Source organism: Salpingoeca rosetta (assembly GCF_000188695.1).
Source record: "Salpingoeca rosetta unplaced genomic scaffold supercont1.37, whole genome shotgun sequence".
Lineage (NCBI taxonomy): Eukaryota > Choanoflagellata > Craspedida > Salpingoecidae > Salpingoeca > Salpingoeca rosetta.
The window spans coordinates 44,019-60,115 of NW_004754897.1; the positions used below are offsets into that span (position 1 = coordinate 44,019).

A 16,097-nucleotide genomic window follows, 5' to 3' on the forward strand; every position below is an offset into this window, starting at 1 on the left:
ACATGACACGTCAACAAAGCAAATGAACAACCCTTCCACCTCACACAAATCTTCATCTACCGACCCCCTACCCACGCTCATCGACGTCAGGCCACCGCTGATGGTAGGTTGTGGAGTAGCAGTTGAGCAGCACAACGCAGCCAACATCCGACAGCCCGTGCATATTGTCAAAGGCGTAACTCTGCAGAACCGGTCGCTAAATGCCTTGGAAGCAATCAAATCCAAACATGGCACACTTGTAAAGGTGGCACTTGAACACTTCTTTGCAGCCTTTCGATCGACACAACACCACGATCCCACTCCCCCCCCCCCAAGCTCCGAGAAGACCCGAGCCCACAACACCACCAACGACAACAACAACAACAACAACAACTTAAACAACAACAACAACGGCGGCTGCAATTCCACACCGCACAGAGGCGACTTCTGGCGTCAGTTGATCGTGGGTGGCATTCACATGCAAACGGTGTACTGGTGTCACAAAGAAAGGCAGGCATCAGCACATACATGCAAGCAAGCACCTGCTCTCGGTCACAAGCACATGTGCAGTTCAAGCAATCACGAACAAGCACGGCTAATCACGTCAAACAGCACAGGCAGCTGCTTGAGATGCTGCTCGAAACAAGGCAAAAGAAGCAACAGCAGCATCAGCATCAGCGTTCGTTACACGTCACCCAGCAAAAGCAACGGGAATCAAGGCAGGTACATCAGTGGCCCACCACCCAATCAACAAATGCAATCAAAAACTGCACCATCATCATCATCATCATCATCATCATCATCATCATCATCATCATCATCATCATCATCATCATCGTCATCATCATCACGCAGCAGACTCCTCGTCCACTGTTTCCAACCCGGGATCGGTGTCACCGCCGTTCATGTGTTGTTGCGTTAAGCTGTCGATGCACGCACGAAGCGCAACGTTCACCGTCTCCAGCTTGTCTGACGCGATGGATCTCGCCTTGCCGGATGCACTGGCGTCTTGCATCAGCTTCTCCACGCAAGACGCAAGATGCTTCTGCAGCTCGCCGAACTGCGCGTGCATGTCCGACACGCTTGCCTTTGACATGGTTGCCCTACAGGAGTGTGCATGTGCGTGCGTGTGTGTGTGTGTATGAGTGCGTGCGTGTGTGTGTGTGTGTGTGTGTGTGTGTGTGTGTGTGTGTGTGTGTGTGTGTGTGTGTGTGTGTGTGTGTGTGTGTGTGTGTGTGCGTGCGTGTGTGTGTGTATGAGTGTGTGCGTGCGTGTGTGTGAGCAAGGATATTCAACAATTAGCGAGCACGCAGTCAAGCCACTGCAGCAACCCGCTCCTTTCGCCCACCACGACAACCATCAACGAGCAACACACCTGCGTTGGATGCTGTGCATTTGTATTTTGTAGATCCGGAACGCTTTCCTGGTCAGTGGCAGTGATCCTGTCCAAAAGACAATCGAAGTGGAGGAAGAGGCGCGTGTGTGTGCACGTGCGTGTATTTGCGTGAGTGAGTATTTGAGTGTGCATGTATTTGTGAGAGTTTTGTTTGTTTGTGTGTTCATGTGAGTGTGTGCGTGTTCTTCTTCTCTCGAATGTCTCATGAAATGCGTTGACAGGGTCAACACCATTCCAAGCCCCTCCTCCTCCTCCTCCTCCTCCTCCTACCACCACCGTACCCTGTGCGAGCCTGGCCTGGTCGTCGATGAGAATGCTCTGCTCAATCTCGGGCCAGATGCGCGGCACCTGCGCCAGACTCCGCAGGTACTCTCCGTCCTTCGCATCCTCCACAAACGGCTGCACGTCCATCGTGGCCATATGGAAGGTGGTGGAAGGTGGTGGAAGGTGGTGGAAGGTGAATTGGCGTGCAGAGCGACAGCAAAACAGGCGACATGCGTAGCGGCGTCCTTGTACACACACCCCCCCCACCACACACACACACACACACACACGCACGCACACACACACACAACACAGCACACACACACACACACACATGCACAACACAAGACAACACGGCACAGCGCACGTTTGGGAGCGGGAGGCGGAGGCGGTACGAGATGGAGCAGACGGGGAGAATCTGCTGCGATTCGTACACAGCAACCTGAGGTGCGTGATTATGATTGTGATTGTGTTTGTTCGTGGGTGTTCGTGGGCGGGTGATGTTCGCACGTGATCATGTTTGTTCGTGGTTGATGTTCGTATGTGTGTGTGTGTGTGTGTGTGTGTGTGTGTGTGTGTGCGTGTGTGTGTGTGTGTGTATTTGGGTGTGAGAAGTCGTGCCATGGCTCAAGTTTGAACATGCAGGTGACTCAGCACAACACACAACCACAACCACAAACACACTCGAAAGCAACCCGTAACCCCCATCCACCCCCAAAGCACCACCCCCCTGCTTGCCCCCCCCCCACTCCGCTTATCGCGGGTGTGTACCTGCTTTAGCTTTGGCCCTGCTGCGCTGTGGCAGCCGACGGGTGGGGAGGTGTTCTGTGGATGTGCGAGGTCGATGTTTGGCATCATGATGGGGTCCTGACGCGTCACTTGATCGTCCAGATACAGCGACTCACGCACCCCAGTCTGGTTCATAGTGATGGCGGTGACGGACGGTTAGGTGGTGGTGGTGGTGGTGGGATGGTGAGTGATGGTGGGAATGATGCTGCTGCTGCTGCTGCTCGTGCAATCGCACAGCGGTGGTTTGTGATGTTCACACACACACACACATGCACACACACACCTGGCCAAGCATGACGAGGACAGCAACGACGCGGCGCGTGCCGCTGGCGTCGGGCGGTGTGTAGTGCGACACAATCTTTCCATCAGGGAAGCAGTAGTACGCATCGCCAAGTGGGGAGGGCAGGCCACTGAACGCGCTCGTCTGGGGTCCCGCCTCAAGCAAGTGGTCGAGGTCGTGGCAGGGGTGGAACAGAACACGACACGTTGGCGGATAGCCGTGTGTCCGCTCCCACTTCTGGTACTGTTTGTTTGGTAATGATGATCATGGTGGTTTGGTGGTGATGTGTGGTGGTGCGTGGTGGCAACGTGTGAGAGGGGTGACAGAATGATAAGGACACAGTAATAAGAAGTAATGTGACACCGCCAGCCACCAGTGTCACACACGCGCGCAAAACGTACGCGTACACACACGCACACACACACACACTCTCTCTCTCACACACACTCACACACATACACACGCACACACACACACAAACACACACACAGTAGGCGCACGCACATCAGTCAATCATACCTTGGCCACGAAATCCCTAACGGCAGCCTCACGCATGCACAGGGTAGCCGTGAGGTTGAGGAGGAGATCAGAGCGGAAGCAGGCAGCAAAGCTTGCGGCCACAGCATCCTCCACCATCTCCACAGCATCGATTTCGCCGCCGGAACAGAGATCCAGCAGCTGGGAAACGCTCTCGGCCTCAGCCGTCGTCGTGTTGCGACGCGAACTCCGCTCCTCTGCAACGTGGTACGGTCGTGTCATGGTGAGAAAGTGTGTGTGTGTGTGTGTGTTTGCATGTGTGTGTGTGTGTGTGTTTGCATGTGTGTGTGTGTGTGTGTGTGTGTGTGTGTGTGTGTGTGTGTGTGTGTGTGTGTGTGTGTGTGTGTGTGTGTGTGTGTGTGTGTGACTGCCGTGAAGAAGTCGAGACGAGAAGAGGCTTCGAGATCCCCTCGCCTGTGGCGTCGTTTACCACCCCCCCACACACACACATATGCAGCACCCCATGCTTTCCATCCCTTTGCCTCCAGCAACAACAATGCACCTGGCTTGTCTGCGTCGATGGTGACTGGGTTGACACCGCCAGTCTGCTGTGCGAGTGCAGTCCACTGCTCCCTGATGGCACCGAGCACGCGCTGCCCGTCCTGCGCCGTCGAGAAGAACATGAAGAACGTGCGGTGCGGCACAACCTGCGGGCGGTGGGCACGTGTTTGGAACAGAGTTGCGAGGTTGTTGTGATAGTGATACACGTTGAGTGGTGAGATGTGAGCTGTGGGAGTCATGTGGTCATGCATGTTGAAGTGTGAGCTGTTGTGAGCTGTTTCGTCATCGTGCGTGTGTGTTGGACTCACGATGGCCATGGGGTAGTTGCTCTTGCTGAGTTGGGGCCAGTTGGGCGCCGTGTTGGGCCACTTGCGGCTCTTGTTCAGGCACTTTCTTCTGCCGGCAACAACTTGCACTGTGGATTGGGAGGGGGGAGGTGATAAGGCGTGGGTTTGGGAATGCACGAGCACCCAGTGGTTTGGATGCATATGCACGTGCAGCTTATGGGGGGGGGGGTGTTGAACACATGCACGCAGCGTGAAACGCACACACACACACACACAGCACATCATATCACACACACACACACACACACACACACACACACACACACACACACACACACACACACACACATCACATCATATCACACACACAACATCATTTCATACACACACAGCATCACACACTCACGGAGGGAGCTGAGTTGGATGACGCCCTTGGGCGGATACGAGTCCTCGTCCTCATGATAGGCGATGATGTCGCGGTTAACAACGAGCCAGCGCCGCTTCCAGAGCTTGAGCATGCCGCCTTGCTTCCACATGTATGCGCTCACGGGCGCAGCGCTTGAGCCGGCGCCATTGCTTGTGGCTGACAGAGGCGCAGCGGTGGAGGACGACGACTTGCGAGGCGACTTGAACCGTGACATGATGATACTTCGTGCACTTGTGTGTGTGTTGCGCGTACTGCGTGTTGTGTGCTCTGTACTGTGGTGGCCTGAAAGAGAGGGAGAAGGAACGCCACGCACTCTACACAGTAAGCGTTCGCTTCAACTCAGTCTCACTTGAGATGAGGAACCAGTCCCAGGACACTGAGACAGTGGGTGGTGGCTGCTGGTTGAGATGCTGCTTGTGTTGTTTGTCTTTCGTTGCCGTCGTCTCCGCTCCAGCTGGATTTGTGCTGACTCAGCAACAACGCTTGCAATTCAAACACCATAAAGTGTAGTGAACACGAGCCCACGCACCGACACCACACACACACACACACACACACACACACACACACACACACGTGCATCAACCACGAACACACACAACCACCATGGATGACAAGCAGCAGCAGCAGCAGCAGCAGCAGCAGCAGCAGCAGCAGCAGCAGCAGCAGCAGCAGAATCAGCGGGACGATGAATTGGCAGAAGTCGGCGCTGATGACGCGCTCGAAGTGATTGAGGTGGATAACACTGGCATGGACATGGAGGATGACGATGATGATGACGATGGTGATGATGGTGCTGACATGATGGACGGCGACGATGATGGTGATGCGAGTGAACAAGCACAGCAGCAGCAGCAGCAAGCAGAAGGAGACAAGGGCGAGGAGAGGCACGCCAACCCATCTGCCATCTTTGAGAACCACACAAGTGAGCTTTGGGAGATGCGTGTGTTGTGTGTGCATGAGAGAGTGTGTGTGTAAGTGCGTGTGTGTGTGTGGATATGTGCGTGGATATGTGTGTGTGTGTGTGTGTGTGTGTGTGTGTGCGTATTTGTACATTAGTGTGTATGTGTGTAAGTGTGTGCACTTGCGCATGAGTGTGTCTTTGGGGAGGGGGCATATGCACTTTGTTTTCTCTGTGCTCCTTAATACATGTCTCTTCACACGTGTGCGCGTGCCGAGTTACTCCAACCAGCTTGCATCAGCTCACAATTCAGCTCACCACTCACCGTGCCATTACCGCCTGCCCCATCCAACTTGATTTCCTTGTCTCGCGCAGGCGCGGTCTTTGACGTGGCCGTTTCCCCCGATAACACAATTGCGCTCTCTGGGTCGCAGGATGACACAGCGGTACTCTTCAACCTCAAGGACGGAAACATCATCCACACATTCGACAGTGCGTTTTTGCCACCTATGTCACGCATGAGCTGCACGGCGTCCCCCTTGCGTTCATGATGAATTGACTGTCTGTAAAGGCGTCACAGCCTGCAACAACAGCTACAGCTTGCGACAACCTGCGACAGCCTTCAGCAGCATGAAACAGCCCACTGCAACCCACCTGCAGATTGCCACCGCGCCAAGAACAAGAGCCACCATCACTCATCCTCCTCCTCCTCCTCCTCCCCTTCTGTCTGCTGCCTCTTCTTGCCGCGTGTATGTGCATGTGTGCGTGCGTGTGTGCATGTGCACGTGTATTTTTTTTTTGTGTGTGTGCGTGTGTATTCTGCAGACCATCACGACAGCATCATTGCCACGGCATTTTCACGCGACGGCGCCTTCTTCGCCCTCGGATGCATGGACGGCAGTGTCAGGTGAGCCCATGGCACTCCAACCACCAACTACCACCACCACGAGCACAGAATTGCATTGCCTGCGCTGTGGCAACGCCACGTTGATGACCCGTCTCCAGCTCGCGTGCGTGCATGCGTGCATGTATGCGTGTCAGTCATCAACAGTGCCTGGTACAGTCCTCTCACGTCCGTTATTCCCCGTTCCTCCACCACTCTACACCATGATCCCCATCACCACATATCACCGCCGTCAGCGTGTGGTCCAACAAGTGCGAGAAGCTGCTGGATCTTGATCTCGGCGATGATCTCACGGTAAAGCGAGAATGCGTCTATGCATGCGCCCGCTATGCTGTACTTTCTGTTTGATTGGTTGTGTGTGTGTGTGCATGCTATGGTGTCTCGCATGTCTTGTGTTCCTGTCCAATTCGTGTTGCTGCTTGCTCACCAATAGCGCCTTGTTCGCACTGCTCGTCCCCCTCTCCCTCTCCCTCGCTCCCCTCACACACCCTCTCACATACACACACACTCTCTCTTTCTCTTGTTCGCGTCCTTGCTTCTTCTTTCTCTGCAGTGGATGCGCTTCCACCCGGTTGCGTCATTTTTGCTTGCAGGCTCCGCCTCCGGGGGCGTGGTCATGTGGGCGGTGCCCAGCGGCACCATGTTCAACTTCTTTGGCCACGGCGTGAGTGGCAGCATGTGTGTGTGTCTGTGTCTGTGTCTGTGTGTGTGTCTGTGTCTGTGTCTGTGTCTGTGTGCGTGTGCATGTGTGTGTGTGTGTGCACGTGCATGCGCTTGCTTGCATGAATGGTTGCTTGCGCACGCGTGCTCGTTTCTGTCATCAACTTCACTCCCTTCATTCCTGTCCGCCTCTTTGTGTATGTTCTCATCTCTACACTCCATCACCGCCTCCATCACCGCCTCCATCACCGCCGTCTGTCAGGATGTTGTGTCGTGCGGCGCGTGGTTCCCGAACGGCCGCGCGTTTGTGTCCGCCGGTGACGACGGCCAACTGCTCGCATGGAGCCCGAAGACACGCGAGGTCACGTGCAGAATCGACGGTCCGTTCGCCCTCTCTTGTCTTGTCTTGTGTTGTCTTGTCTTGTCTTGTCTTGTCTTGTGTCATGTTGTCTTGTCTTGTCTTGTCTTGTCTTGTCTTGTCTTGTGTCGTGCTGTCTTGTCTTGCCTTGTGTCGTGTTGTCTTGTCTTGCCTTGTGTCGTGTTGTCTTGTCTTGTGTCGTGCTGTTTTGTGTATCGATGCAATCCATTGTGATTGGCCGTTGCGCCACGTGCCCTTGACATCACGACCTACGCCTCAGCCCACACCGCTACCCTCTACTCACACCCCATCCCACACCACAACACCACCGCCACCGCCCTTCCTCCTCCCACCTCAACCCACATCCCCATGTCCATCTCCATGTCCAACCCCGCCGCCTGCACAGCCAAGACGCATCAGTTTCACCAAACCCCCGTCACCGCGGCCGCGTGCCATCCAGACAACATCCTCGTTGCCACCGGTGGGCCCGATGCCAAGGTCTGCCTCACCAGCACCAAGACGGGCAAGGTCGTGTCCGTGTTTGAGGACCACGGGGACGCGATTGAGGCTGTTGCCTTCTCCTCGTCGTCGCCGACGCTGCTTGCCAGCGGATCACTCGACGGCACCATCGTCGTGCGCAACCCAGCCACCAAGTTCAAGCTCGCCACACTCAAGCATGAGGTGTGGTGCTGTCTCTGTGTATGTGTGTGTGAGAGAGTGAGAAAGGTTTTGTATGTTTGTGTGTGTGTGTGTGTGTGTGTGTGTCTGTGTCTGTGTCTGTTTTTGTATGTGTTTGTGCGTGTGTGTGTTTGTGAATGTGTGTGAATGTGTGTGTGAATGTGTCTGTGTCTGTTTTGATGTGTGTGCGTCTGCCTGGGTTTGTTAACCCCCCCCCCCTCCTTGCGAAGCCTTCTCTCTTCACTTCACCCACTAACATCGCTCATCGTCTCCTCTCAACCTTTTAACTCCCCCCCCCCCCAATCTTACTCCTCAGGCGGCAATTGTGCAGTTGACATTCCACCCAACGCTGCCGCTGCTGTACTCGTGCAGTGCAGATGGCACGGTGCGCGTGTGGGATGCGCGCAACGGAGCAAGCATCCACACCTGCTATGGCCACACGGACGCTGTTCTCGGCTTTGCCATCTTCGAGTGAGTACCAGTTGTTGTTGTTTAAGTTGTTGTTGTTTCGTGGTGGTTGTTTCGTGGTTGCTGCTGCTGCTGCTGCAGTCATCTCGCCTTTGTTGTTGTTGTTGTTGTTGTTTCGTGGTTGCTGCTGCTGTTGTTTCGTGGTTGCTGCTGCTGTTGTTGTTGTGAACGGCCGATGTGTGCTGCCGTTGTGCGCGACTTGCTCCTCCGCATCTTACTCACACATCCCCCTCTGCCTTTCACACACACACACACACACACACACACACACACACACACACACACACACACACACACACACACACACACACACACACACACACACACACGTCTCCTTCTCTCCTCTCCCCCCAAACCAATCACTACGGCCGCAATCAGTGAGGGCCGCAAGGTGCTGACTGGCGGCGACGACAACAAAGTCATGCTCTTTGACATCCAGAACCTGCCGACATCGTGACCAACAACAACAACAACAACAACAACAACAACAACAACAACAACAACAACAACAACAACAACAACAACAACACATGTGCCTGGCACCTTGTTTCCTTTATTGATCCGCTTAAACTCCCTCCCTCCCCTCGAATGAGTCAACAGCCCGTATAAAACACCTCATCTGATGCAGCAAAGGGACAAGACGAAGACAATGGCGAGTGACATAACCAAGCACACACACACACACACACACACACACACACACACACACACACACACACACACACACACACACACACACGTGCTTGAACAAGGGAACTGGGTATAATCGATGGACCTCGACGGTCTTGGGAACCTCCGGTGCCCGGGCTACATAAATTGCCTGGACACAGAGAGTGAGTAGAACAACTAACCTTATAAAAGATGGGATATTTATAAAGAAGCCCACAACACAAAGTGTGTGCGGAGTAATAGAGTATTACTCCACTTAGCTCGCTGTGTACTGCCGCCCGGCTTCCGAACGACGACGACACACACACACACACACACACACACACACACACACACACACACACACACACACACACACACATATAAGCAAGGCGGTAAACACGCCACATCCCAGTTCACATGTTCCGACCCGCTCTCTTAGTTCAGCAAGCAGCACCAGCAACGAGCATGAAACAGCGTCATCCCACAGAACCAACACCTGTCTCAAAGTGATCGCGGTGTGGCACAGCTGTCCACCGTGAATTGTAGCTGTCACACAACCATCAACACACGTCATCGTGAGGACACATGCAATGCAACTTTGGAAACGCGTGTCTGAACACAACAAGCAGTCCGCAATACACCCTCACACTCTTGCAGACATCTATGCACATGTTGATGTCTTCAACACACCATGCACGCGCGTCAAGACTGTTGGGATCGGAGCAGTAAATGGTCAGCCTGTGCATGTGCATGTGTGTGTGTGTATGCGTGTGTATGTGTATGTGTGTGTGTATGTTTGTGTGTGTGTGTGTGTGTGGGTGTGTGTGTGTGTGTGTGGAGAAGACAATAACAGCAGCTAAAAATCACATTCAAAAGCATTCAGCCACACTCACTCACCCGCCCAACGTGAAGAAGGAGCTGTCTGCTGGTGGGTGAATGAAGCACGAAGCAGACACCAAATCGAATCCTTGTGGTGGCCCACACCTACATCGCGTCAAACCAACAAGCAAGATTCGGTTAACTATCCATGGGCGAGGCATTCCAATCGCTTGCGCACGACAGGCCGCCCCTGGAATGCTCATCCACACGCTCACTCATTCACACATCCACACGCACACACACTCTCTCTCATTCGCACACACACTCTCACTCATTTACGCACAGATTCACATCCACTCACTCATTCACATCCACACACATCCACTCACTCATTCACATCCACACACATCCACTCATTCACATCCACACATCCACTCATTCGCATACACACACATCCACTCATTCGCATACACACACACACACACGTTGACATGGCGAGTGCTTTGAGGTCCAGAGGCAGCGGCGTCTGGAACGGTGCCATTGTCTTCATTGCTGCTTCGCTCGTTGTCGTTGTGCTGGCCGTCGTACTTGCCATTGCCGTCGTCGTCCTTTGTGTTGAGGAGGAAGAGGACGTTGCCCTGACACCGGAGACGCTACCCTCCCCACGTTTTCTGTCTTGCAGTTGGCTGCGTCGTTGTTCGATGACGTGTCGCAGAGCCTCGATACGCCGATTGCGAAAGCCTTGTTCGCTTTGACGATCGTCCTGTGCGCTGTCAACGCTGCGGTGCTGAAAGAACTGGGCCTTCTCCCTCTCTGCGCTCGCGGGCCCATCATCCTGCTCGTCTGCACACGCGCTTGTCGCCAGAAACACCACCACCACCACAATAAGGACCAACAGCACCTTTGATGCCCCCTGCATCACCAACGTCGTGGAAGCGAAAGCGACAGGAGGAAGGACAGAAGGAACTGGGCTGTACGTTTCGGCCGTCCTCAATACACAACACCATAAAGTGCAGTTGACTTGAATTGTTCCCTAATTTCAGGGCCAGATACACACCGCCTTCAACCGAACCAGCAGCGGCAAAAGAGCAAAGACGACGAACAAGACGACAACAAACCAGGAAAGCAAACACAAGAACGACTGCGGGCAAAAGGTGAGCGCGGAGTGCGTGGTTGGCGACAGGGGGCAAAGGGCGGGTACGGAAGCAACGCTATGTTGTGTGCGTGTGTGTACATGCGTGTGTGTGCGTGTGTGTCATATGGTGAGTTTTGGATCTGCTGTCTTCACATTCTGTGCTCACCTTTTCCTTCGTGCCCACACTGTCACTTTCTTTGGCGTTATCACGCTGTCGCTGCCGCCGCCGCACGGGACCATCAACGTAGGGACAAACGAGACCTGAGCACACCAGTTCCAGTGCGAGCACTTGGTCCCCGAGCAAGCACACTGTGTTTTGTTTGTTTCCATACCCAGCACAGGGCATGAACCATGGCTGGAGCGAGAAAACTTCAAGGTGCGCGCGCATGTGTCTGTCGTCGAGTGTGGCGGCACGGTGGTGTCCGTTGTGTTTCGCGGTTGCGGTGTCTTGGTTCCTGTTGAGGGCCCTTCTGCCAGCCACCCACACGTCATCACCTTGACCCGTGTGCGACTCGCACTCATACCCACGTATTGCTTGCGCTCTGCTATGTCTTTTGTTTGGCGGCAACAGGAGAAATCGACAAATGCGTAAAAGCTGTGAACGAGCTTAGTGATCAGTTTGACTTTACATGGGAGAAGGTACGTGTCTGTGTGTGTGTGTGTGTCTCAATGCGTGTGCGTGTGTGTGTGTGTGTCTGTGTGTCTATGTGTGTCTGTGTGTCTATGTGTGTCTGTCTGTCTGTGGTGACCGCTGAGCAGGCTGTTGTGGAAGTGCTCTGTACCTGTGCGCGTGTGTGCATGTGTGTGTGTGTGTGTGTGCGGGCCCGTGGCGTGTGCAGTGATGTTCGTGGTTATTGACTTCCCTCCTCCCTTGCTGTCAGGCCGAAAATGCGACCAACTCGAACCAGAAGGACAAGTTTGAGGCTGAGCTGAAGAAGCTCATCAAGAAGCTTCAGGTCAGGCCTTTTGTTTTGGGGGGGGGGCAGTGTCGACTCGTGTGTGTCTGTGTATATGTGTGCGTGTGTGCGTGTGTATCTGTGCGTGCGTGCGTATCTATGCGTGCGTGCGTATCTGCGTGTGTGTGCGTATCTATGCGTGCATGTGTCTGCCTTTTGCCTACCTTCTGCCTGTCTGTTTCGACTGTCTGTCCGTCTTGACTTCAGACGGCATCACCTCGCCTTGCTCACACGCCACACCGTGCTCGCTGCCTTTGCTCTTGCAGAAATTCCGGGACCAGATCAAGACATGGCTGACGAGCTCCGACGCAAAGACGCAGGAGAAGATGCTCAAGGAGTACAGGCGAAAAATCGAAGTGGTGAGCGTGTGTATATGTGTTTGTGTTTGCGTGCGTGCGTGCGTGCGTGCGTGCGTGCGTGTGTTTGTTTGTTTGTTTGTATGTGTATGTGTATGTGTGCGTGCGTGCGTGTGGCTGTTTGTTTGTATGTGTGTGTACGTGTTTGTGTTTGTATGTGTGTGTGTGTGTGCGTGTATGTGTGTTTGGAGGAGATGCACACCAAACGCCACGAGCTCACGCGGTCACACGCGCGCGCGCGCGCGTGTGTGTTTGTGTGAACAGCGAATGGAGCGGTATCGGGACTTGGAACGCGATGCAAAAACAAAGGCCTACTCTAAAGAAGGTCCGCCTGCACACCAGATCACGCATGTGTGTGTGTGTGTGTGTGTGTGTGTGTGTGTGTGAGCGCTTTGAAAAGCGTGTGCTCCCTGACGACCATATCGCGACGGAGACAGCCTACCACCGCTCGAATCATCCATCTCACCAACTCACCACCACCACCACCACAACCTCCCCTCCCCCCCCCCCCTGCATCTGCTGCGTTGTGCCCAGGGCTTGACCGGCAGGCGCGGCTTGACCCCGAGGAGCAGGAGAAGAAGGACATGCAGGACTGGATCAACAAGACGATGGACGAGCTGCGGGTGCGCATCGACCTCCTCGAGGCCTCGCTCGTCGCAAAGGGAAAGCGCAAGAAGGCCTCCCTCTCCGTACGTACACACACACACACACACACACACACTCTCTCTCTCTCTCTCTCTCTCTCTCACACACACACACACACACACATGCACCACCTGCCATCACGCTGCTGCTGCTGGTGGTTGGCGAGGCGGTGGGTGGCGGGTGCTGTTGGTCGCCGTGGTGGTGGTGGTCCTTGAGTTATCGCTTTCTGTCATCGATGCAACAAACTCCAGTGACTCACGCTACTGCACCAACCCCCTCCTCCTCCTCCTCCTCCTCCTCTTCCTCCTCCTGCTTTGACTGCCGCCTGCCCTGCGTGCGCTCGCCCGTGTTGCCCCGTTGCGACAGGATGATGAGGTTGAGAACCGCAAGTTCTGGATCCAGAGCCACAAAATCCACATCAGCCGTCTCGAGGTGCCTTTCCCTGCACAAGCACACATGCACACATGCACACATGCACACATGCACATGTCATGGCTCTGCTGCATGATTCGAAGAGGGGCGTACCGGAGTGGAGGATGTGTGTGTGTGTGTGTGTGTATGTGTGTGTATGTGTGCCACCGTGTGTAATACTGTGTTTGTGTATGTGTACGTCGCTTTTCATTGTAGCTTGTGTCGTTTTGTTTCCACCAGTCACACATTACGCGGGCAGTCACTCACACCTGGATGATGTTCGTTTTGTCATCATGTGTGTGTGTGTTTGTTTTGTGCCACCGTGTGTGTGTGTGTGTCGCCGTTTGTGCTGCGATATGTTACGATGTGCGTGCGTGCGGCAGCTGCTGCTGAAGCTGCTCGACAACGACTCTGTGCCGGCGGCGCAGATTGAGCCGCTGCAGGACGAGTTTGAGACGTACTTTGACGAGAACGAGAACAGCGACTTTTACGAGACGGACTGGTTCTACGAGGACCTCGAGGAATTCCTCAGAGACAACGGGGTGCGCTGCCGCCCTTGCGTCAGCATGCTCATATCGCTTTGTGGTGATGGTGGTGCATGTGGTGGTGGTATTGCACAAACTGCACGCTGCCTGCTCATAACCCCCCCCACCCCTTCCTCCGCTCCTGCCTGCTCACCACGTTCGTATCTCCATCTTAGATGCCTGGAGCGTTGGAACCGCCAGAAATTCCACTCGAGGTGCGACCACAACACACACGTGACATGTGTTGATTCTGGCGTTGCACATGCTGCTGCTGTTGCTGCACATGGTGCTGCTGTTGCTGCATGTGTTGTTGCTGGCTGCTGCCTCTCTCCAACTCGCTGACCTCGCCCACAACTCACTCACAATATTTGCAACTTCCTTCGCCATCCATCCATCCATCCACTCAATCATTCATTCATGTGGTCCTTTGCAGCCTGAGCCACCAAAGGAAGAGGACAAGAAGAAGGACAAGAAGAAGAGTAAGCACCCGATCCTATCGAGCCTTTGTCTTGTGCATTGACTCCGAAACACCATTTCACCCACGTCACATCTCAACACAATTCAACACAATTCAACACATCTCAACACAACTCAACACCTGCACCGCCGCACCCTCACCTCCCGCGCCACATGTTTTGCCTGTGTGCTTGCGCGCGTGCCAATTTACAGAGAAGAAGAAGGAGAAGAAGTCCACCAGCACCGCAGCATCGGAAAAGGTTTGTCCCTCGCCACCACACACGCACACACACACACATACAACACACACACACACACACCAACCACCACAACTACCACATCGTCATCATTCCCTTTACCTCATTCCCCCTCAACACCCCTTCCCTCATCCACCCCCACCTCCACCTCTTCTGTTGTGTGCACCAGTCGACGCCCAAGACGGCGCCATCTGCGCCCGCAGGAGCAGTGACAACTAGCAACGGCAACGGCAGCAATAAGGTTGCAGCCACGCCAACAAAGGCAAAGCCAGCAACAGCAACAGCAACAGCAACAGCCGCAGCAGGAGGGAAGGGCAAGGCTGTGCCGGGGACGCCAGCCAAGGGCAGCAAAGGCGGCCCAACAGCAGCAGCGAGCACCCCAACCAAGCCCGCGCCAGCATCAACCTCCTCATCCACCACAACAGCAGCAGCAGCAGCAGCAGCAGCGGGCGGCAAGACGGCAACAACAGCAGCGACCACAAAGTCATCATCATCGTCGTCGTCGTCGGCGGCACCTGGAGCGCGCGGTGGTGTTGTACTGCCGCCGTCACCGAGCAAAGGGCCGGCCCTCCCGCGCCAGTCGTCAGCTCCGGCCGCATCCCCAGCAAAGGTGCACAGTGATGGTGGTGGTGGTGGTGGCGGTTGTTGCTGTTAATGTTGTTGTTGTTGTTGTTGTTGTTGTTGTTGTTGTTCTTGTTGTTGTTCTTGTTGTTGTTCCTGCTGCTGCTTTGCATGTGAACATACAACGGCACTTTATTGTCACGTTCCTGCTCATCACCCCTTGTCACTCCATGGCGTTTCTTGTGCGCAGGCTGCACCCGCCATCAACTTTGCTGCAGCCGCAAGGGTTTGTTTCGCTGCTTCTGATGTGGATGCGCGCGCGCGTGTGTGAGTGTTTGTTCGTGCGGGCATTGCCTGCGTGTCTCGTCTGTTTCTGTTGCATTCACGAGACCGTCTTACACGTTTTCGTTTGCTCCTTGTCCCCCCTCCCTTTCATCACTGGATGCCGTGTTGACACCACCTCAATACAGCAACGGACCAAGTCTGGCTCAAAAGGTGAGGAAACACAGTGTCTGTGCTGCCTCCACTGACGCCTTGCATTCCGTGCCCTTGCTCCATGACTCATTACTCACCACCACCACCACCATCACAACCAACCACCCTTATCAGCGTCGCCTGATGTTGGGCCGGCTGCGCCCCAATCACCTCGCCAGGCAGCAGCACCCCGCCCACCGGTCAGCAGACATGCACGCGCACTTACAAACATGCACATGTTTATGCACACACATATACATGCGCCTGCGCACATTCACCCACACAAACATAAAACACACACATCCACATACACACACTCACTCACACGCACACACATACACATACACACACACACACACACACACACACACACACACACACACACACACACACACACACACACACACACACGACGACGACGAC

The 16,097-nt window shown here is 54.5% G+C and overlaps 4 protein-coding genes across 4 annotated transcripts in view; 2 read left to right on the forward strand and 2 right to left on the reverse strand.

Annotated features, from left to right (window-relative positions):
• Nucleotides 1-789: 789 nt before the first annotated feature.
• On the reverse strand, nt 790-4,947 carry PTSG_10826 (uncharacterized protein). The gene is made up of 10 exons (XM_004988144.1): nt 4,440-4,947; nt 4,055-4,161; nt 3,748-3,892; nt 3,228-3,442; nt 2,712-2,951; nt 2,411-2,554; nt 2,007-2,081; nt 1,657-1,774; nt 1,355-1,421; nt 790-1,082 (listed from the first exon to the last, which is right to left on the reverse strand). The coding sequence occupies exons 1-10, from the start codon at nt 4,672-4,674 to the stop codon at nt 827-829; spliced, it is 1,602 nt and encodes a 533-aa protein (XP_004988201.1). The 5' UTR covers nt 4,675-4,947; the 3' UTR covers nt 790-826.
• A 27-nt stretch (nt 4,948-4,974) lies between these two features.
• Nucleotides 4,975-8,911, forward strand: PTSG_10827 (uncharacterized protein). The gene is made up of 9 exons (XM_004988145.1): nt 4,975-5,385; nt 5,737-5,853; nt 6,187-6,268; nt 6,502-6,559; nt 6,819-6,929; nt 7,188-7,305; nt 7,690-7,964; nt 8,278-8,432; nt 8,808-8,911. Exons 1-9 carry the CDS (start codon nt 5,067-5,069, stop codon nt 8,884-8,886), a joined length of 1,314 nt encoding a protein of 437 aa, XP_004988202.1. The 5' UTR covers nt 4,975-5,066; the 3' UTR covers nt 8,887-8,911.
• Nucleotides 8,912-10,097: 1,186 nt separating this feature from the next.
• PTSG_10828 (uncharacterized protein) lies at nt 10,098-10,818 on the reverse strand (the record flags this gene model as incomplete). Its single annotated transcript, XM_004988146.1, has 2 exons — nt 10,098-10,149; nt 10,385-10,818. 2 exons carry the CDS (start codon nt 10,816-10,818, stop codon nt 10,098-10,100), a joined length of 486 nt encoding a protein of 161 aa, XP_004988203.1.
• Nucleotides 10,819-11,385: 567 nt separating this feature from the next.
• PTSG_13104 (uncharacterized protein) overlaps nt 11,386-16,097 on the forward strand; it is a gene marked incomplete at its 5' end in the record, with an annotated part of 7,938 nt that continues 3,226 nt past the window's right edge. Inside the window, 14 exons of the mRNA XM_004988147.1 lie at nt 11,386-11,410; nt 11,606-11,673; nt 11,916-11,990; nt 12,257-12,349; nt 12,611-12,671; nt 12,881-13,035; nt 13,358-13,423; nt 13,786-13,944; nt 14,103-14,141; nt 14,360-14,405; nt 14,596-14,642; nt 14,809-15,249; nt 15,451-15,486; nt 15,810-15,874. Of these exons, the coding sequence (XP_004988204.1) occupies nt 11,386-11,410; nt 11,606-11,673; nt 11,916-11,990; nt 12,257-12,349; nt 12,611-12,671; nt 12,881-13,035; nt 13,358-13,423; nt 13,786-13,944; nt 14,103-14,141; nt 14,360-14,405; nt 14,596-14,642; nt 14,809-15,249; nt 15,451-15,486; nt 15,810-15,874 (1,376 nt within the window). The remainder of the gene's footprint in view (nt 11,411-11,605; nt 11,674-11,915; nt 11,991-12,256; nt 12,350-12,610; nt 12,672-12,880; nt 13,036-13,357; nt 13,424-13,785; nt 13,945-14,102; nt 14,142-14,359; nt 14,406-14,595; nt 14,643-14,808; nt 15,250-15,450; nt 15,487-15,809; nt 15,875-16,097) is intronic.